We start from the raw sequence: 23,422 nt of genomic DNA, 5'->3' as shown, positions 1-23,422 counted from the left end.
TTTTAATAGAATTTGAGAGTGCCCAACACTTCTATAGAAAAAGAGTTTAAAAATAAATTAACGAAGGATATTACCCTTGCCAAGAAAGGAGCTCAATCCTCACATTGTATGGTTGTGAGCTCAGATATTTGCCAAGTCGCATTAGCTAATTTTTCAATTTAAAGTTTGTCCAAAAAGAAAACAAAAAGTTTTAGAGGGACCTTACACAATTAAGAATCGTTGATATTTGATATTGATATAAAATATATGGAATGTGACTTCACCCTCTCCATCTTAAAATATGCACATTTTTTTAAAAGGATATTAAATAATTAAATAACTTACTATACACAATATCCTTTAGATCCTATTTATAAGGTTTCTTTTAGATTGAGGATACCAGTGGTCCATAATATAATATGTTTTGCAGCGCGAACTTTCTGAACCATAATATATAAGATAATATTGCTAATTATTTCATGATTCTTAAAAAAATAGTTAGGTAAGATCTTAATCTCATTATGATTTTTTTTTCCAACTTTATGATTTATTAAATGATAAGTACATCTATTAATTTCATTGAGAATGTGAGTTATATATTCTTACAAATTAAAGTTTTGATTTAATGGGGCTTATTACTTAGTTTATATATGATTTTTTTTAACAAAAAATTTTATTAGATAAATAGTACTTTCTTCGTCTCAAATTATAAAATATTTTTAAAAAATATCTTTTATATCAATAAATATTATTAAGTATATTTAACAATCTTATATTTTAAAAATAAAAATATCAATTTTTTTAAAAAAATTTTATTTAATAATCTTAAATCTACATTTAACTATTAAATATAGAAAGGGAAAGAGTAGTATTGAAATAAACTTATTTAATAAAATTTTAATCTTTTAAAGTATCTTATATTTTAAAGTGTTAAATTTTACCTAAAAATATTTTATCATTTAAAATGAAAATATTAGCATTTGATTATTTATAAATAACCTCTTTTTATATAAAAATATAACTTTACTCTTGATATTTGGTGGCCTCGTAAATTTATTTAATCTAATATCATCACATCAAAGCATGTGCCCACCATATTTCTCTTTTTATATATCTAAAAAAAAATTGAAGCATGTGTCCACAGTAAGGCATAATAATTTTTTTTATTAATGTGACATGTGTATTAATAATTTATTAATTCTGTCATTTTCAGTTGACATGACATATTTTTTTATCCTAATTTATCTTTAAACTATTTTTTCAAAAGTGTTGACACCTTAAACTTTTATTAAAATAAAATTTAATAATAATTATTAAAATATTTAATTTTTTAATATTTAATTTAAAAATTATTATTTATAAATATTCATCAAAAAATGTCTAAATTATTTTTTAAATATTAATAGCTTGAATTAACTTTTCATAAATTTATAGATGATTGGTAAATTATGTGTGAATATTTATAAATAACAACAACAACAACAATAGCAATAGTATTTTTCTCATAAAATATAATATTTTTAAATAAATTATAAAAAATGACTTTATAAGAAAATTAACAATGATTAATTTTTTTAAATAGGTCATTCTCTATAATTTATTTTGGTAACTAACAGTCTTCTTTCAAAATATTATACCACTCAAATTTAATATTTTGATATTTTGCAACTTTGTGTTAAAAACAAGCGAATGATCTTCTAAATAAATGGATAAAATTAAAGGTTAAGTGTATGCCCATCAACTAGGTGGAAAGGGTTAGGGTTACCCCTAAAGTTAATTTAAATCTCTCAACCGCTAAGATTTTTGATTCCATCACCTTAGCATCTATGCTGTCAATTTTCACTATTAGTAGGGCCTATATATTTTTTAATACTTTTTTATAATTTTTTTTAAAAAATCCATCTCTCTTCTCTCTCTCCTCCCACCTTCATTCCCTCTCTCGTTCGCTTGTTCTTGAATTAAAGCAAGTGGAATAATGGCAACAAAGCACCCAGCATGTTGATTGCAGTCTTATTATCATTGTGAATGACTAAGCTAAAGAGTGCATTGGAAGCGCGTTCCTACAATGGTTGGTAGAGTTTTGACACCATTTAGTAATGGTAGATTTGAGGGTAAGGTTAGAAATTACGATAGAAAAATTGGGCTTAGAGCCATCGAAGAGCTGTAACATGAAGTTTAAATTTTTACAAGCTTGAAAAGAAACTCGCTTAAAGGTGTGGTCTAAGAAGATCTACTAAAAATATTAAAAAATTGATGGGACCCTTTAAAATATTAAAAAATTTAAATGTAGGCTCCACTAATAGTGAAATTTGACAAAATAGATGGCAAGGTAGTGGAATAAAAAATCTTAATAGTTGAAAGATATAAATAACCCTTTCTTAACTTTAGGAATGACTCTGACTCTTTCTGCTTAGTTGAACAGAATTTTAGACCCCATACTTTATAAAAAAATGATACGACCCACTAAAAATATTAAAATATTCAAATGTAGGCCCAACTAATGGTGAAATTTGACAAAATAGACAGTAAGATGATGAAATCAAAAATCTTAATGATTGAGGAATATAAAAGACCATTTCTTGAGTTTGGGACAAATCCTGACTCTTTCCACTTAGTTAAAGGAAATTTTAGACCCTTAACCCTAAATTAGTGTTGTCTTGTTAAATTTAATACTCATTTTCCTAATTTTAAAATTAGAAAATATTACATTATATGAAAATATCAATTAAGAATAGGTGACATTTTAGTTCTAAATATATGTTAATTTAATCATTAGTTGATCAAAAATATTATAGAGAATAACATAGAAAATTTGAGAAATTTAATTAATACTCATTTTCTTAAAAGATTATTTTCTTAATAAATATTAAATATTTTAATAATATTTACTAAATTTTATTTTAACAAAACTTAAGGGTGTCCATCACTCCTAAAAAGAGTTCATGAACAAATTAATACCAAAATACATGCCACATTAGCAGAAAATGATAAAGTTAACGGATCATTAATGGAGTGAAATTTTTAATCCTTTGGAAAATGGTTTGGGGGGGGGAATGTCCCATTTATTAGGACAAAATGCTATGCGCTGCTTGAAAGAAAGTAAGGAAAAAAATGCATTTTAACCCTTATAAAACATGAATAGTCAATTGAGAAATTAACCAAAAATACTTGGAATTATTTGTAATATTAGTTGAAAATTTTTAAAAGTTAATTGTGAATCTCAATTTTTTTCTTTCCATATACAAATAAACTTATTTGAGAAATTAAGAAAATACACTTGGGATTATTTGTATTGTCAGTTGTGAATTGCAAGCTAATCACTTATAATTTTTTTATTGTTAATACATAGATAAATCTCTTGTGAAATATACAAAAGACACTTGGAATTATTTGTAACTTAGTTGAGAATTTATGAGTTAGTTGTGAATTGCAAGTCAATTATCTATGATTTTTTGCTATCTCTTGGAAAATCAGCTAAAGATACTTGGAAATTTTTGTAGCATTACTTGAAAATTTACAAAAGTTTGTTATAATATGTTAGTTGTTCATTTTTTTTGCTATATTTTTGCTATCGCTTGAAAAATCAACTAAAAAAATGTCAGTTGTTCATTTTTCATATATTAATTATTTATTTTTTCTACATAAGTTGTTCATGCGTCTAACTTTACCTAGGACAATAAGGTCATTTGAGTTATCTCTTTAATTTCACTTTGGTCTCTTAGATATATGCAATGAAATTTCATAATTTTAGAAATTGACTGAAATTATGTTAGGTCAAGGGGGCTAATTAAAATGTTTCCCTTAGGCTTCTTTATCTTAATGTCTTAAATCCCTTTCTGTTTATGTCTTAAAATATTTCAATGAAGGATTCAAAAGGAGTTTCTTAAAGTTAATATTTTATAACCATGCTTGTAGGCATATGAATAAAAGTCATGCCCAAAACATTTGTACTTCAAGTAAATAAGAAATACTCCTCCCTTTCCCTCTTCTTGTCTTGCTTATATTTTCTCTCCCTTTCTCTTGATATAACATAAATAATTTTTTAAGGGAAAATGGCCTAAAAAAAACCACACCACAAATTTATTTGCTAAGAGAGAGTTGGGATAAATTCTAAAAGTTGGTCTTTCATTGGCATTAATTGCTGAGGGCTAAATGATATAAATGTCCTTGCTGTTGGGGGAAAAAAAAGCAGAAGTGGAGCAAAGTTCTTTGCTGTTAATAATTCACATAAGGTTTTTCACTGTTAATATGTCACAAGGTCCTTCTTTGTCAATAATTTCATGTCAACACTTAATACAAGTTCCTTCAATATCAATATGTCACAAGGTCTTTCACCATTAATAATTTAGAATACTAGAAGTAGGAGTTTTCAGTCATATACAACAATTCTTTCACTATATACATTTAAACTCCAATTATATGAAAAAAAAACTTCAATTTATTCAAATAACATCTTTTGATGTTCTAAAATTTTTTAACTTAGAAACTTTTTTGAATATTAGAAGTAGTGATTTGCAATCATATGCAATGATTCTTCCACTTTATGCATTTAAACTTCAATTATATGTAAGAAAACTTCTATTTATTCAAATAATACTTTTACATATTCAAATATCACTCATTAATTTTCCTTATGAATATTTTGGAAGGATATGCAATCTTTCTTTCTTGACATGCAACTGATCTTCAATGAAATATAAATTTCTTTCACATATTCGAATAACATTTTTGCATATTTGAATGTCACTCATTAATTTTTCTTATAGATACTTTTAGAAGCATATGTAATTTTTCTTCCTCAATATGTGATTGATCTTCAATGAAATACAAATTTTTTTCACATAGTCAAATAATATTTTTATATATTCGAGTATCACTCATTAATTTTCCTTGTGGATATTTTTGGAAGCGTATGTAATTTTTCTTCCTTAATATGCAACTGATCTTCAATTAAAAGCAAATTTCTTTCATATATTCAAATAACACTTTTACATATTCAAATAAATGAAAACCTATCTGCAATTTCTTGAAGTGATATTCAAATATCTAAAATGGTTATTCGAGTGAATGAACGAAAAATTTTACTTTTAGGATATCCAAAACTCATATTCAAATGTGGCTTAAAACTTGAAGTTTGAATATTGCATTAATATTGTGTTTTTAGGATATTACAAATGTATATTTTGAAAATTTTTCCTTTTTTATGAAAAACCAAAGGATATTCTAAAAATGTAAATGGTTGTTTTGGAAATTTATTCTTTTTTCATGAAAACGTATATGAAAATTTATGGTAAAGAAAATAGATATTCTGAAAATTTGTTTATTTTTCAAGAAAATATCAAAGGATATATGAAAATGCAAATCTTTATTTAGAAAATTTACTCATTTTTCATGAAAACACTTATAGATAGTTTGAAAATGTAAATGAATATTATAAAAATTTGTTCATTTTTCATGAAAATACCAAAGGATATTCTCGATGGTCACTATTGTTATATGTAAATCTTAATCACACTAACTTAAAACATAAAGAACAATAATTGAATATCAACAAATCCACTTCTCATGAAACAATAATATTTTTTTATATCCTTTAACAACATAAACTACATTACATTACAATAAAATAATACAAGAATTTAGATATTATTTGCCAAACACTTTTAGGTGCAAGTGTAACATTCTCATAGTAAAAATAAGGAGGTTCATAACCTATTAAAATTAATGTCAATTCAGTGCATTTTCCTATACTTTATTTGATGAATTAGATCAATTGTGAATATTTTGGTTTAAATATGGAAAAATGAGCTTTAATCCAAATTGACCTAGAAAATAGAGTTTATTGAGATTTTTGCATAGACTCTTACCTTGATTTTAAACTTTACAAGATCTCATAGTTTTATCTACTATTCTAGGTGATTTATTTTATTTTAGATAATTTTGAAGATAGATAGCCTAATGATGATTGAAGATGCATATGGAAATATAACAATAGAAAAATTAGAGCCAAAAGCGAAGATTATAGGCTCTATGTCATGTGCCGCAGCGGCATGTGGCACAAAGATGGAGTTCCTAGAAATGCAGGAGCACTGCGACATACTACCAACATGCCGCGGTGCGATTCTACATTTTACCACATGCACAGTGGCACATTGACAACATGTTGCGGCACATAGCCCAAATTTTCTTGTGCATTTTGAGCTACAAAATGAAAAAATTAGGGTAGATAAGCCATAAACATGCCTCTAGACAGAGAGTTGTGATTTTTAGAGATTTTTTGAGGCTTGCTCTGCTAGGGTTTAAGGTTCTTGAAAGAGATTTGGCCAAGGATTGAAAATTTGAAGAGATTCAAGTGGAATTCCTTTGATTTTTCTTCTTCTCTTCCCTTTTCTCTCTTTGTTTCTGATATGGATGCTGTATATTGTGACATTTATGGCTCTTTTCTGAACATGAGTAGCTAGTTCTCTTGTTCTTGGATTATTTTGAACCTTTATATGGATTAAGACTTGAATATTTCTCTCTTTTGATAGTTAATGATGAGTGTGTGTAAGTGTGTGTGTGTGTGTGTTTATTTTATCCTATACTTAATACTGTTAACTGCTTGATCACCATTTAGATTATTTTGTTCACTTGAGTTGTGTTTCGGAAAGCTAATTTAGGTGTAGAACTTGGATAAAATAATGTTGGATTTGAAATTTACAAAGATAAATGGATAGTTTTGTTGGTAAAATAGAGATATTTTATTAACCCTCTAGAGTCACATTAAGATTGGAACTTAAATTTATTTTCATTAATTATTTCAAGATATTGTGAAATTTTAGTGTTTTCAAATATATTTGATTTTGACTTGAGAAAGTTTTTTCAAGTGAATTGAAATCTTAGACTAACACTTGTGTTCTTTAAAAATCTACTTGAGAGGAATTAATTTAAGTTTTATGAAATACAAAGGGGAGAGATAATTTTAGATCCTCGCCTCTGAAAGTCATCAAGATTTTAACAAGTTTTAATTGCTTTAAACAATTCTAATCCAATTGTCATTACTTCACACAAACATATTCTTGATTTTGCTCAACCTATCTTAAAGTTTAATAATGAATTTTAACCCTCATTTGCCTAAATTCTCCTGGGAACGATAACTCTAGAATATTCTATATTTGTGATGACCCGTATGCTTGTGGTAACGCTTGATGATGAACAGAGGTCTAATGCTATTTTCTTCCCCATTCTCATACACGTAATCATGTATGCTTTATAAATGGGAACAATTTCATAGACATAAATATTTGCAAAAGACTCATCCTAACGATACTCCTAATCTATTCATTCTAGCCTCCTTTTTCTCCAGCGCTACCACCCTCCTTCTCTAATATTGTCACCTTCTTCTACCACTTTATCTGTGCCTTCTAATTCTCTCAAATTTGCATTGCATCCATCTTCTCTAAGTCCTGTCAAGAAAATTTCACTTATTCAGTTTGCACCAAAACTAATTGCAGAACAAGCAATATTCCTTTCAGTGTCTAAAAGAAACATTTGTCCCTAAAGAAACAAGCAATTAATATTCAACACTAGATATGGAAGCAAAAGGTTCAGCTTAGTGGACTTAATCACAACAGTGATACACAACATTATATTTTTGAAATGATTGAAGCATCTATGCTAGAAGGAAGAATGACGAAGGAGAGAAAATGAGAGAGAACTTCAACTCCAACTTTTGAAGAGCTTTAAAATGAATGACCCATTAAACACGGTATCTCAGGGTTATAAGTTAAAACTAATGCTCCCTTTATTTTGACACTAAGGAAAATGTATTAATTTTACATTCTCACCAGCTAATTGAAAAATGGTAGAAATTCCCATTCAATAGATAAATCATATGATCTTATTAAGTAAATATTTTGATGTATGATCAAGTCTATCTATACTTCAACAAACATTCCAAACAAGTGATCAACTATATTGATGGATGAGAAAAAAGCATAATTAAAAATATTAAGAATTTGAAATTTATACCAACAAAAGTAATAGACTTAACCAGAGATTTTTGATTGAGTATGGCCCTGGGGATGGGGTTAGGAGATAAAGGTTATAAACCAATCAATTCCCAACTATCTTAAGGCCCCCAAAGAATAAACTGCCTTGAACAATATAATTGGTAAACAAATGAAAACAAAAATCCAACCTCAAGTTTCAGCGATAGGCTAACACAAGAAATTGAATATGGGATAAATTTTTCAATACTGTAAAGTTTAGAGCTTGAATTGAAACAAAAGGTGAATCAACTTTGGGGCTTACTCTTGATCTCATGAGAACAAGAAGCAACTAAAGAAGGACAGAGGATCGAAGAGGATTTGGATGTTGAGTCCACATTGGTCGCTCCTACTCATCACCACCTTCATTGATCAAAGACAATGAGGATTCGTGAGTGATGCAATCTTAAAGAGAACTAGAAGCAATGGTCTAGTTTGTTTGAATCCCAATTGGTCATGCTGATTTTGGCCTCCTTCTCCGTCATTATTGGAGTTTCTTTTGATATGATAAATAGATTATAAAGCTTAAAATTTAGAATAGGTGGTGCACGATTGAAATAATAGTCAAAGAGGGAGGGTGGGTGAGAGTTACTGTCATCACCGACCTCTCCTTACCCATTGTCATCACCATCATCATCACCATCGGAATTATAGCTGGCCAAAACGCTATGAGAAATCGATCGCAGGGGACAAGTTGGAGAAGATAGAGAGGGAGAGAATTTGGTGAGGATAATTTAGTCATTCCATTTAATGCAATGTAGGACCGTAGTCCATCTCTAATTCTCATGTTCTTTTCTACAATTACATTTGTGGTCAAGTATTTTAGGACAAATTTTCCTTTTTTCTTTTAACTCAATAACTCCATTTCATTTTGAGTTATGACGACATCCATCATTCGTCATGGCAATTATTGCTACTACTAATTATAATTCATTGGGATGACTTTTTTTTCTTGTCTTTTTAAAAGCTACTACAATAGTACATATCACTTAAAAAAAACATACCCCTTTCATTAAAAAATATAACACATTTAATTATTTATTTTTAAATTAATTCTATTTTTTATATTTATTCCTATTTAATAAAGTATTTAATTCTAAAATAAATATAAAATAATTTATTCAATAAGGACGAAAAAAATGATTATACTTTAAAAGACTAAAAATACCTTACTTTTTTAAACATTCAATCTCTTCAAAAATATTTTATATTTTTTAATGAAGGGAGTATAATATATGTCACTTTATTCGTCTTCTCTTCACATCTTTTCTACCTGCTTTCCTTATTTTCTATTTTTTGGGGCAATACGTGCTTTCCTTCACTTTAGTTTTCTTTAATTTAGTGGGTGTTTGGATAAAAATTTTAAAATTAAGGTCAGAATCAACTGAGGTTGGAAGAAATATCTATGACTTTAATGTGATTTATGTTTGGATATCTTTTTTTAAAAGTCAATTAAATGAATTAAAATTTGTTTGGATGATTTGATTCAAAAATCAGTTGAGATATATAATGACAAAAACAGACATTAATTTTTTTGTATATATTTTTGTAACTAATATGATATTTTTAGGAAAGAATATTAAACTTACAATTAAATTTTTCAGAAAGGTAAAAATTAATTAAATTATACAATTTTATTTTTTAAAAAGTTAGAATTAAAAAATCTAAGATAAATGACATATTAAATTTTTTTAAATTTTATAAATGTGTTGCACTGATTTTAAAAAATAAATTAATTGCTACTAACTTAAAAAAATTATGTTTTATGATTATTTTTTATTCCATTTAATTTAATCATAATTGATTTAATGATTCAATTTGTATAATCTCATATTCTTTTCCTTGCTATTTTTTCCTGAAGCCTTGTGCAAATATTTTGCAGTAAGATAAGTGATTGAGGAAGCAAGAGATATCATGTGAGGACAAGAAAGAGAAAAGCCACAAAACAATGAATGTCAACTTCACTTGCCCACGTTACGTTGCTCCATAAGCTGCATTTTGTGACTTCTGTTCTAACGCCTGTTTCTTTCTCAACCCTCTTTATAAAATTTTTGTAGCCATTTTTATAATGAGCTTTTGATACCTCAACTGAGGTCTTGGTCATCCAAACCTCAGTTACGTATTTATCCAAACATGCACTTAAATAATTATACCTTGCTACAATTCTTTACCAAAGCAACCATTTTTTATTGACTAAAGAAAGAAACCATTGTTTAAACAATTAAGCCGCACTTAAATATTTAATATTGTTTTCTACTCTGCTGCTCTTCTTTTAAATTAAAGAAATTCGGTCATACTATTAGGATTGTTTGAAAGTTAGAACCAGAATATTATTATTAAAATATAATAATATTTCGTATTATCTTTCTTGATTTATCATTTCGCTACTGTTGACAGCTGTCGATGAGATCGAGATAATTGTTATGAAAATTAGGTTAGAGTAACGATTTAATTAAAAAAATGAAGGCTGAAGTGTATTTTTAGTTATTTAACATTATACAAGGTTTTATTTTATTTTTTTAATTTTATAAAGTATCTTTTTAATTTTTTAATCTCAATACCTTTAGTTTCATCACAAAAAATTATATATTAAACTTTCAAATATTGATAAAATATTAGCAAATGTTCACATATTAAGTTTAATTTTTTTAAAATAATTATGATTGGCAAAAAAAAAATAACCATTTAAAATTAATGGGATTAGAGCTAAAAAACTAAAAAGATACTTTTTTAAAATTAAAAGACTAAATTAAAATTTTTATATAAAGTTAGAAAACCACAACTACACTTTAGCCAAAATAACAAATTAATTAGTTTTTTTTATTGATATATTATGTACTCCCTCAATCCTAATTTACAAGGTATCTTTTTGACAAATTTACACATATCAAATAAAATTTATTAAATATATTTTACAATCTTAATTTTTCTAAAACTTCCAAAAATACTGTTATTAATAAGAGATATAAAAATATTTAAGGAGTAAAAACTGAACGTGATATTGGAATATTATCATTGAATGAAACTTTTTTTTTAAAACATCTTATATTTTGAAACATTAAATCATCTTAAAATATCTTATAAAATAGAAGAGAGGAGTATTAAATATTAATCAAAGGGAAAATAATCAACATTGCATGAATGAACATGGTCTATTTAATGCCCTTGTCTCCATATTCCATGATTCTCAATAGGGAAACCTCAATACTTCCACTAATGCGTCCTTTAGTACGGTATTTTTTTTTTTTTTTTTTGGGGCCGGGAGGTGGGGGTTGTTTAAAGGAATAGAGGTGAGAATAGGATGATCATAACTCTGTTTGGTACGTGGGAGTGGCCATTTCAATGGTAATGGTCCATAACCTCATTTGAGGTAATAATCTCCGTCCTATCAATAGACCATGGGCATGGGATCCATTCCTGGGAATGGTTTGTTGTGTGACTAGATTGTCCTTCGTCATGAAATTATTAAATATATAATATCATATGTCATTATGTGTTTAATAGACTTAAAGGATTTAGGATGGATTAGAGTAAACTCCAGGTTTTAAATGTTGATATTAGAAGATTGGGAGATAATTACAATTGGTTGTTGTAAAGGAAATGGATTGCATTTTATTTATACTGTTAGGGAGAGTTTTTGGGATTTTGGAGGTTTAAAGTAGGGCTGTGCAAAAGTTGTTATCATGTCCAACTCAAATAAGTTTAGTCCGGTAAAAAAATTGGTCCAAAGGATCAAAGAGACCGAAAAATTAGACTAATTTCTCTAGTTAGACTAGACATGAGACCAAGTTCTCAGACCACTAATCTAGTTCAATCCTATAAACTTATTTTAATATAATTTTAATTATTTTTATACATTTAAATAGTTTGAATTGAATGCAGCATTTCCTTCATTCATATTTCACCATTCTATTTAATATGATTTTAATTTAGTTTCCTACTAAATTATTGTTTGTAATGTATAGTAGACATGTTGTGGAAATTTGTTGAATGTTGTTGTTGCTGTTATTAAAGTTATGAATTTGAATCATTTGAATTGTAATTGAAATTTTTTTTGTTGTTATTGTTGTTAAAGAGAGTTATGGATTTTTTATTATTATAAGTATTTTATTATTTAATTCAATTTATTAGGGATGAAATGGATATTACTATCTCTCATAGAAGAAAAAAAAAATAGATCCTAATAATCTTTGAGTTACAGCTAGACCAAACTTGGCTGTGAGTTTGCTAATCCAATTTCTTTCATAAAAAAGATCGGACTTTGGGTTAGGCTAAAGTTCAATCTTGTTCAGCCCTAATTTAAAGGTTAGGGTTTGGCAATCCAAAGGAATCATTTGGTATGTTGCAAATTTAATTTCGGTGTTTCTCCTCTCAGCTAAGGAGTCCTTTATTGGCATTGGTATTATTTATAGTTTGGAATAGGGTAATTATATTTAATTTTCCTTGCTTGCTGGTTATTTGGATTAGAGTAGATTTTATAGTATATTAATAGGCTAAAGTGAATTTTTGTTCTTTTAACTTTGCATAAGGTTTCAATTTAGTTATTTATTTTATAAAGTATTTTTTTAGTCAACTAATATTAATACCGTTGGTTTCAAATGATTATTTTATATCAATCATTGTTATTTTACAAAAATCAACTTACATATCAATATTTGAGAATTATTTTGTTAATTTTTAAAATTTCAATGTAAGAATTTCTTGTTGACGAAATTAATAGTATTAGAATTAAAGGATTAAAAAGATATTTTATAAAATTATTAGACTAAACTGAAATGTTGTATATGAGAGAAGGGGAATTGAATTTGAGAACTTTATTTATGGAGAAATTATAATTTGACATTACTTCTTTTATGGGTCCTTCCTGATCATTTCCCCAAATAATTTTATGTCAATTGTTTTTTAAGTGGGATAATATTTTGGTATCTATATCTACACACCTATATGTCTATGTAATGGTATTAATGGAAAGATATTTTGGATTTGGAGTAATAAAAAATATAGACTAGTGTTGAGCTCTACATTTTAGACTAGGTTATATCTCATCATTGGTGAATTTAGTAAAATCCAATTATATAAACATATGTTATTTGATTGTGACAATTCATGAATTCAATCAGAGATAATAAGGAGGATATGAATGAGGCATATGTGAATATACCAATTGTTGTTTAGCAGGTTTGATTTGAAATACTGTGGTATACTTTATGTTACCATGGTAGTGTATTTCATGGTGAATTAAATTATATGTTGATTTTTTTTTAAATAAGGCTTACACCACCATGGTAAGAATTTTTACTAGTTTTTTTTTTTATCATGGTAGTTTTATTGTAAGTGTCTTTCAATGATTAACATTGGGTTGTTTGTTGTTGCTTATTGACCAATAGTGATAATAAGTGACTTGATATTTAACCTAGAGAATTTTAAGTACTTTTAATCCAATTAATTGAAGAGAAACTAAATAAAATCAAACTTAGAGGCAAGAATTACATAACTAAATCTTTTAAGAGAAGTGCATATCATTAATTCTACACTCACAATTTTACCATTTCGTTGTTGATTGGGCTAAAGGGACAATTTGATAATAAGAAAAGGAAGGAGAGGTAGCCTTTCTTTCAGCTTTTAGGAAAAAAAAAAATATAGAGGAAATGCTATCATTTAATCCCATTTCTTGTAATGTTTCATTAAATATCTAAAAGTTTAGACAACATTGGAACTTGTAATATTTTAAAATGCTATCATTGAATTAAAATTTAAAATGCTATCAGTTTTTTGTTTGTTTCACTAGTGTAAACTTCTTTATAATTTTAATTGTTTTATATTTTTTACATTTTTTATTATTTCTCACATATAACATCTTAAATCAAATTCAAAATTGAGATCACTAATTAATTATTAATTTAATCTTCAATTTACAAAAAATTACACCAAATTTTATGAAAAATTTGAACCATTTCAAAACTCAAACACTTATAACCAACTCAAACAAAGCCCAACTCACAAACAGTACCACTAAGAGTACAAGCCCAACAAGAAAGACCCGAATATCAAGTTCAAGCATAAAGCCACAAGATTTTCCTGCAAAGCACAAGGTCTCACCATCACACTAAACTCACCTACTTAACCCCAAGCTAACTAAGTATAGGTCAAGGACACCAAATTACAACATCAACATAAAAAATAATGAATAACCCTGTCATCTAATTAGGATTCTCTCTATTTTTAAAAAAAAAAATCTTAATATTTTAATTCATATTTAATAGTGGCCAATCATTAAATAGACAATAACAAATAAGATTGAGTTAATAAAACTAACATCAAATAGATAATTGATGAATGCAATCCCTAATATACAAATGATAACTCTTGGTTAAAAAGAAAATTGGCCAACAGTAGCTCTACTCATAGCAAATGTTCGTCAATGATAGATGCGTCAAAATCAAAGAAGAAAAAGGTCAAAAGAGCTTAATAAAAGCAATCTTGGACGAAATCTACAATTTCTAAGAGAGACCAAGCTTCTCCACCTCTTTCTTGGTTTTTTCCTTCTTCTTGAACTAGACTACATGGATGTTAGAATGTAACAATCAATCCAAAAAAACCGTCAAAATCAAGAGACATTAAGTTAGTCATTCTTCCCTCACCCAAATGAAATCTTAACAAATTATTAATGATTGAATTAGTGCTAAAAACAACTTGGATGACTCCCAAGTGAATAAACAAGCATGTAAGGCCAACATAACCATTATATTGTTGTTCTGTTATTGATATTGCTATTATTGCTGTTGTTGCTGCTACTCCTACTATTACTACTATCACCACCATCACCATCACCACCGCTGCTGCTGCTGCTACTGTTACTACTGCTACTGTTGCTGCTTCTACTGCCACTGTTACTGCCGCCGCCGCTGCCACCCCCACCACCCCCACACCACCACCACTGCTACCACTATTACTATCACTACTACCTCTACCACTCCCACTCCACCACCACCACCATAACCAGTAGTAGAATTTATACATCTTGAAAACCAATGAAAATGAGTTCTTTTCAATATTTTTCAAAATTATCTTTTTATTAAAAATTATTAGATTTTTAGTTATAAAAAAAATTATTAGATTTTATCATATGTCATGTCATTTATATTTAAAAGATCAAGCTAATAATAATAATAAATAACTCAAATATAATACTCCCTTCATTACAACCCATCATTTTACAACCTTTTTTGATGTTTATAATATCTTATATGAAATTTACAATGTTTTATAAAATATTTTCATATGTGCCACTATTTAATTATTTCTTTTAACCCCTAATAAATGATTTTTACCATCATAAAAAATTTAATCAGGGGTATACTTTGGAAAGATAAAAAAATATTTAGATTCAATTAGGGGTGAGAATAGGCTAGGCTCTTAATAGGAACTTATAACTTGGTTTACTTACTAAATAAATTTAGATCAGATTCATGCTTTTAATTAAGCCTATTTAGTTGACTAAGCCAGACTTTTTTTTTTCAAGGCTTAACCTATGAGCCCAACAAGCCAGCCTATTATATATATTACATAATATATATATATCTATATATATTATGTAATATATATATACCATAAGATATATATATATTATGTAATATATATATTATGTATATATATATTACATAATATATATATTACATAATATATATATATATATATATTATGTAATATATATATATATATATATATATTACATAATATATATTATATATATATATATTATGTAATATATCACAAACACATCAATTTCATGATTTGATTTTTAATCAATCTATTTTTCTTCTAGTTATATTTAATCATATTAGACTTATATATTAATCTTAATGTTATTATTTTATTGTTATATTGTATTATAGTTGCTAAGTACTTTCAATTATTATACATTATAATTAATAAATCAAGTTACATATTGTATATTATAAAAGTTTCTAAAGTATATTTGAATATTTAAAATTAAAATACAAGCCTATTTAAAATATTTACTTTTAAGTAGGTTTTTTAATAGGCTTTTAGGCCACGTCAGGCTTTAGGTAGGCTTAGTCTAAACCGTGAAAAAAATTTTATACAAACTTTTGTTTTACCACATAAGTTCAGGCCTATTTGGTCAAAATTTAGCTTGACCTAACCTAGTTTTACTCCTAGACCCAACTAACTTCTTTGGTCTCCATGATCTTGACAATGGGATATTATATTTAGGGATAGACAGAGTAATTACTTTTTCTATTAAATATTACTTCCGTTAAAAAATGCAAGACATTTTTAATTGAATTTCACTTTTAATAAATTGTTTACTTACCTTTCAATAGACATTATCTTTTCATATTTACTCTTATTTAATAGTTATGGTTTTTCACTGAAAATAAAAAAATTAATCATTTAATTCCTATACTTTTAACTCACTTACAATTCAGTCTCTTAAATTTGACTTAATATTACCTAGTCCTTATAGTCAAGGATGGATTGGGGGCATGAAAGGCGCTTCCACTCCCCTCCATAATTTTCACCTTCCTTTAGAAATTATTAATTTTTCTTTATAAAAATTGTTTAAAATTGATTATGGTCCCCCATATTTCACCTTATTTATAATCCCCCCACCCCACCCCAAAATGTTTCTCACTCTGGATCCGTCCCCAACTGTAGTTTTCTTTGGTAGCAAAGTTAGTCCCTGCATTGCCCAAAAAAAAAAGTTAGTCCCCAGAATTAAACAAAATTCATCCTACAAAATAAGTAGGGTCACAAAACAATAAAAAACTAACAAAATATATTTAAGCAACATAATACATAGGAAGAGCATACAAACTTTAGAGCTTGGCTATGTGTACACTGCACTTCAAGGCTATTCATGGGCACAACTAGAAGGTCCCCTTAATGAACTATCATACACTGATTTTAAAATAATTAAAACATATTAACCCTCATACTTCGGGTAATTTTAAACATTAAGGAAGTTTATAAACATTAAACTTTTTTAACGTCATTAAGCCCAATAAAGGGTTAGTGAAACCCCCTTCTAAGCTACAACTCCAAATTAAATGCTCATCAAACTCTTCTCAATGCTTGCGCGGCAAAAAATAAGATTTAAGCAAGAGTTATATAAAATTAATATTATTAAATTATAACAATTTTTTTAAAATACTTATAAATATTGTATAATATCCAACATTTTTGGCCCCTTTTCAAATTCTGACTTGAAGTTTGTATGGATGCCAAAGGAGTAATTTTTAACTCCGTTTCTACCGGTGTGCCACATAGGATGACTCATCGGGGGTTGGATGCGTTTTGCCAATAATAAGGAACGCCGGAAAAGGTTCAGACTAAGTTATATTAAATTAAAATTGAGAGGCTGAGTTGTAAATGAATTAAAGTATATGGATTAAATGATTAATTTTTTCTAAAAATAAATATAAATAATTTATTTATTAAGGGCATTTTAGGAAACAATATATTTATTACGCCTTGAAACATTAAAAATACTTTATATTTTTTAACATTTAATCTCTAAAAAAATATCTTATATTTTTATCGGAGGGAGTATAAGGTATTCTTTTTTCTAAAATATCAAGTATATATAAGGCATTTGGGTCTATTAAGGTATAATTAATAAAATTTTTTTACAAATACCCTTGATAAGGATGTAATTAATGTCTTTTAAATTGAGACATCATATTAAAATAGAATAAATATGAAAAGAATGTGTATTTTTAAATATTATAGACTAATTTATTGAGATGTGAAGCAGTTAAAGTGTGGAAGGGTGAATTTTTTTTGGCCAAATACGGGGTGTATTGATTAATCACCAAATAATTAAAACTTTTAATAATTAGTCAGCTGAAAGTAAATGAATTATATAATGAAGGACACTACTGTGTGTTTGGATAGAACGAATAATCGATTTGTTGGATAAAATAATTAATTTTAATGAAAATATCCAAACAACTCAAAATAACACTAATCGATTATTATGGCTGGAATCACGTTTGCTATTAAGCTTTAGGAGGGGGCTTCTAAGAATCGATCATCACATTGGAGTCATCATTATTTTCAGAGTAATTTTAACTTTGCAATTTTAACCCTGAAAACTACATGCTTGTAACCCTCTCAACATCTCAAAAAATGGTTGCGGTGCTTTCCAGCATTGCCTGTTGTTTTTTGGGGTTGGCACTAAGCAACATAAAAAGGGATAGATTAAAAATATACGTGTGCTAAATACCAACTATCCATCTAATTCAAATTTAGTGATTCAGAGTGAACCAATGGTCTTTATTAATTAGTATATATATAAAATTAATCAGATGTTTAATTTAAATAATATATTTTACTTTGTAAATAAAATTAATAAATTTAATATTAAATACAAATTTATTAATAATTTAATTTTAAAAAGTAATGTCTTTTATGATAATAAATTGATTCTAACTAAATTATTCAAACACCTTTAATTCTATTAAAATTAATTTTAAAAAAATAATATTCCGTTATCATATAATCAATTATAATTAAAATTAATTATATTAATTAATTATTTTTATAATAATTTTATTTAATTAAAATTCAAATGGGCCCCAAGTCTTCGAGAGAATCTTCTCAGATTACGACGCTATAATTGTTGTGTCTAAAGTAATAATGCTTGCTTTTCCTCTTAAAGAGGGGAGTAAAGCAAATGGATTATGAGTGTGATTCCACAATATATATGTGCCAGTCAAAAAGCATGCACATAAGCCACGTTCTATTGGCAGGTAAAATATATGCGGGGCACTCGAGATGTTTTTTTTGACAATATGTTTGTTACAATCATTTTTTTTTTTAAGAATGAGTTTTCTAATAGCTTTAAGAATTAGCTTTTCATTCTAATGTGAAAGAATAGGGAATATAAAATTTTATTCGATACTAATTTGATGAATCCACACACTCTGTTGAGTGTTTATTTTAAAGATAGGCAGCAACAAATTTGCGCTCTAAACACTTATCATCATCATCAATCAGTACCACTTTCGAAAATATACTTATAAAACATAACCTAATTACTTCACACATACAAATATATGTCTGAATTGTCTTTAATTAGAGGATACATGTGACATAAAAAAATTGATTAAAGAGTTTAGTTTGTGGCAAATGAAACATTATTTTTTCATGTTTATTCTTAACAAACAGTTGACATTCTCCTGTGAATTTCAAATTTCTCTTTCATACCTTTGTACAAAGTTGAATTTTTTTTTTAATGTTTTTACACCAGTTCCACTTTTTTCCATATCGGTCGTATCGAAGTTTATCACATTCTATCCAGAGGCTGTCTTTACACCAGTTTCATAATTTCTAGAGTAAAAGGTCTTTTTTTTTTTCAAACTTACGTAGAAAGGTTTGCTAATAGTAAGGAAAAAATCGTTTGTGATATATATGGTAACAATCTGGATTCTCTTTCATCCCCGACATTTACAAGTACAATAACCACCAACTCACCCGCTGAATATCCAGTCTCTGAATAGATTCCCTATTCAAATCTTACCAGAAATCATGTCTGCAAGAGATTCCAGTAAGCTGCTAGCGCTATGGCGCACACTCTGCATATTCTTCTGTGTTGCTTCCTTTGCTTCTGCCGCTGCTGGAGATGGCGAAGCAGAAGCTCTGTTGAACTGGAAAGCCAACCTCACAAGAGGCCAAGAAATGTTGTCATCTTGGAGCAATGGATCTAATCTTTGCAGAAACTGGAAGGGAAATTTCTTGTGATGAATCATCCATGTCTGTGATCATCATAAGTCTCTCAAACCTTAGCCTACAAGGTAAACTTTCCAGCCTCAACTTCTCTGCCTTTCCAAATCTCCTTTACTTCGACATATATTACAACCAATTTCATGGAAACATTCCCCATGAAATTGGTAACTTGTCCAGGATATTGACGTTGAGGATTCTAAATAATCCAATTGAGGGCCCCATTCCTCCTGAAATCTGGAGACTGACCACTTTACAGCGGCTTGAACTTAGTACATGTAATCTCACAGGGCAAATCCCCCTGAAATTGGGAATTTGAGGGATTTGAGGATCTTGTTGCTTGGATCTAATTCCCTCTCTGGTTCCATTCCCGAAGAGATCGGGATGTTAAGTAATCTTTGGCTGCTTTATATGGAACACAACTCTCTGTCAGGTAGAATCCCTTCATCAATTGGAAACTTGACCATGTTAGAAATAATTTATCTCTATGAGAACAATCTCTCAGGTCCTATTCCTCACGAATTCTGGAAACTCTGTGCCCTCACTCAATTGCAAGTACATTCCAATAGACTTTCCGGGCTAATCTCTCCATTTGTCGGGAACCTAACAAATCTCACAAAATTGGCCTTGCACAGTAACAACTTTTCTGGTCCAATTCCTCCGTCCATTGGTAACTTGATCAATTTAGTTCAGCTCCATCTTTATAACAACAGTTTTTCAGGATACCTTCCTTCCACTGTTGGAAATATGACAAAGCTCATCGTCCTGTTATTGGACCATAACAAACTCAGTGGTCCACTTCCACAAGAAATGAATAATATGACAACTTGGTATAACTTACAGCTGAGTAATAATTGTTTCACTGGTCCTTTGCCACAACAAATTTGTCAGAGTGGGAGGTTATTTAAGTTTGCTGCTAATGATAACCATTTCACTGGTCCTGTTCCAGCAAGTTTGAAGAATTGTCCTAGTCTATACAGACTCAGGCTTGATAATAACCGATTAGTTGATAATATAACAGATGCTTTTGGAGTATATCCTGTGTTGAACTACATGGACCTAAGTGGCAATAAATTCTATGGCCACCTTTCATCCACGTGGGGCAAGTGCACCAACCTCACACAATTGATTATTCACAATAACGAGCTTTCTGGCAGTATACCGCCAGAACTAGGAGAGGCACGTAACCTTGGTTTACTTAACTTGTCTTCAAATCATTTGTCTGGCCAAATTCCGAAACAACTATGGAAGTTGACCTCATTGATGAAACTCTCTTTGAGCCATAATAACTTTCAGGCAATATCCCCACAGAAATAAGTTCACTTAGTAACCTTACAGATTTGGAGTTAGCAGCAAATAATTTCAATGGCTCAATCACAAGAGAGATTGGAAAATTACGAAGGTTGATGTTCTTGAATTTGAGCAAAAAACAGATTTGATGAAAGCATTCGCCTTGACTTTGGTGGACTCCAAGAACTTGAACAACTTGATCTCAGTGACAATTTGCTGATTGGAGCAATACCAGCAACACTTGGAATGTTATCCAAGTTGCAAGTATTGAACCTCTCGCATAATCATCTCTCTGGAAACATTTCTTCCTTCGGTGAAATGCCAGCTTTGTCTACTGTTGACATATCATACAATCAATTAGAAGGCCCCCTTCCAAAAAATAAAGCCTTTCAAAACTTTGCCGCTTTGAGGAATAATAAAGGCTTGTGCGGTAACGTCGCTGGTTTGAGTCCATGCGGTGAGCCAAAACCCAAACCAAGTGGACAGAGCCAGAGGATCAAAAGGTTCTTGATAATATTCCTCCCATTGGCCATACTGCTATTAGTACTTGTTGGAGCATCTTACATTTTTTATCGAGTAGCAACAAAAAGAAAAGGCAAAAATGAAGAAGCATCGCAAGAAGAGGTTTATTTTGTGGGGAGTCTTGAAAAAGAAATATCGTGCCAAGATATCATCAAAGCCACAGAGGAATTTGATGACAAATATCTTATAGGGAGAGGGAGCCAGGGAAGTGTTTATATAGCTGAGTTGCCTAGAGGTGATGTTTATGCTGTAAAGAAGCTTCATTCGATACCAAGTGGGGAAATCTTCAACCAGAAAGCTTTTACAAGTGAGATTCGAGCTTTGACGGAGATCAAACATCGTAACATTGTGAAGCTGCATGGGTTTTACTCCAATTCACAATTCTCCATTTTGGTTTATGAGTTCCTGGAAGGTGGCAGCTTGAATAACATACTAAAGAATGAGAAACAAGCCACTGAGTTTGACTGGAATAAGAGGGTGAATGCTGTTAAAGGTGTGGCTAATGCATTATTCCATATGCATCATGGCTGCTCAATTCCTATTGTGCATCGTGACATATCAAGCAAGAATATTCTTCTGAGTTCAGAATATGAAGAAGCTCACATCATTGACTTTGGAACTGCTAAGTTTTTGAATCCTGACTCAAACAACATGACCACATTTGCTGGCACATTTGGGTATGCTGCACCAGGTAAGACCTTTTTTGTCTATTGTATTCTTAACATTAGCAATACTCTTTCATATATTATTGATATATATGACTTCAAATCTATTGCAGAGATTGCTTTCGTTATGCAAGCCAACGAGAAATGTGATGTTTATAGCTTTGGAGTGTTGACTTTAGAAATCATCATGGGGACACATCCTGCAGAGCTTATTTTATCTTTGGCAGACAGATCAACCACTGATCATGACTTGTTGAAAGATGTGTTGGACTCACGACTTTCTCCAATTAGAAAACCGGTCCTAGATGAGGTGATCTTGATTGCAAAAATAGCATTTTCTTGCCTGAAAGATAATCCTCGGTCTCGTCCAACCATGGAACAAGTGTCTAAGGAGCTTGAGAAGCCGCCAAAATCTCATTCAGAGGACCAATTTCACACCATCACAATTGGACAACTCATGAGGGATTGAACTTGATTTGCAAGTGCATCTACCTGTATAAATTCTTGCGCTTGACATTTTAATGCAAATATTATAAGTTTGTATTCTACATAATGAAATAAAGCTTGTTGTAGTTATTGTATTGTAAGCTTTTGGCTTTTTATCATGTGTGTGATCAGTTTGGGGCTTGAATAAACCTGAAGTGAACACAGTTTGATTTCAGCATTATCTTGTAACTCTTCCTACATATATAATATGGATGTCTGTGATCATTTTGTCAGATTTATGTATTTTTTTCAGTCAAAAGTTAAAAAGTAAAATATCCAACGTGGAAGATTAAGTCTACTGCATGCTTTTTTCCCCCCCAGAAAACGTAAAATTATTGAAACTAATATTACGCAATTGGTAAAGCGCAGCAATAGTGCGATGAGTGCTCACCCTCTTAATTATTATTATTATTATTTTTTGGTGAATACCCTCTTAATTATTTGTTTACACTGTACACTAGGTACTTCACTCGATGAGCTCTGTTTTGGCATGTTAATTTTTAAATATAATATAACATTTATAGCACTTATAATACAGAAATTATTAATTCTTTACATTTTCTTATACCAAATAGTTGTAAAAATATTCTTCAAATAAAGGGTGCACAGATGTGTGGATGTAATTTCTATAACTTCTTGAATTTATGTATGTAAGAAATGGACTGCTTAAAATAATTACATACTTCCTCCATTCAAAAATATAAG

At 29.0% G+C, this 23,422-nt stretch overlaps 2 protein-coding genes across 2 annotated transcripts; both read left to right on the top strand.

Moving 5' to 3' along the window:
• Positions 1–19,559: 19,559 nt before the first annotated feature.
• On the top strand, positions 19,560–21,071 carry LOC129317273 (MDIS1-interacting receptor like kinase 2-like). Its single transcript, XM_054961633.1, has 2 exons — positions 19,560–19,768; positions 20,045–21,071. The coding sequence occupies exons 1-2, from the start codon at positions 19,560–19,562 to the stop codon at positions 21,069–21,071; spliced, it is 1,236 nt and encodes a 411-aa protein (XP_054817608.1).
• On the top strand, positions 20,119–22,818 carry LOC129318168 (MDIS1-interacting receptor like kinase 2-like). The gene is made up of 2 exons (XM_054962788.1): positions 20,119–22,257; positions 22,345–22,818. The coding sequence occupies exons 1-2, from the start codon at positions 21,291–21,293 to the stop codon at positions 22,698–22,700; spliced, it is 1,323 nt and encodes a 440-aa protein (XP_054818763.1). The 5' UTR covers positions 20,119–21,290; the 3' UTR covers positions 22,701–22,818.
• Positions 22,819–23,422: the final 604 nt, after the last annotated feature.

This window comes from Prosopis cineraria, unplaced genomic scaffold (assembly GCF_029017545.1).
Source record: "Prosopis cineraria cultivar Desert tree isolate PC_DT_omini unplaced genomic scaffold, ASM2901754v1 PC8, whole genome shotgun sequence".
NCBI lineage: Eukaryota > Viridiplantae > Streptophyta > Magnoliopsida > Fabales > Fabaceae > Prosopis > Prosopis cineraria.
Note: the sequence above shows the minus strand (reverse complement) of the source record. Positions and strands in the feature narration are given on the sequence as shown.

What these genes read in the sequence shown, in the direction of transcription:
- LOC129317273 (XM_054961633.1), top strand. Translation starts at nt 19,560, where the DNA reads ATGTCTGCAAGAGATTCCAGTAAGCTGCTAGCGCTATGGCGCACACTC. An exon ending in AACTGGAAGGGAAATTTCTT is followed by an intron (nt 19,769 to 20,044) that starts GTGATGAATCAT and finishes GTAATCTCACAG; the next exon opens with GGCAAATCCCCCTGAAATTG.
- LOC129318168 (XM_054962788.1), top strand. Translation starts at nt 21,291, where the DNA reads ATGTTATCCAAGTTGCAAGTATTGAACCTCTCGCATAATCATCTCTCT. An exon ending in ATTTGGGTATGCTGCACCAG is followed by an intron (nt 22,258 to 22,344) that starts GTAAGACCTTTT and finishes AATCTATTGCAG; the next exon opens with AGATTGCTTTCGTTATGCAA.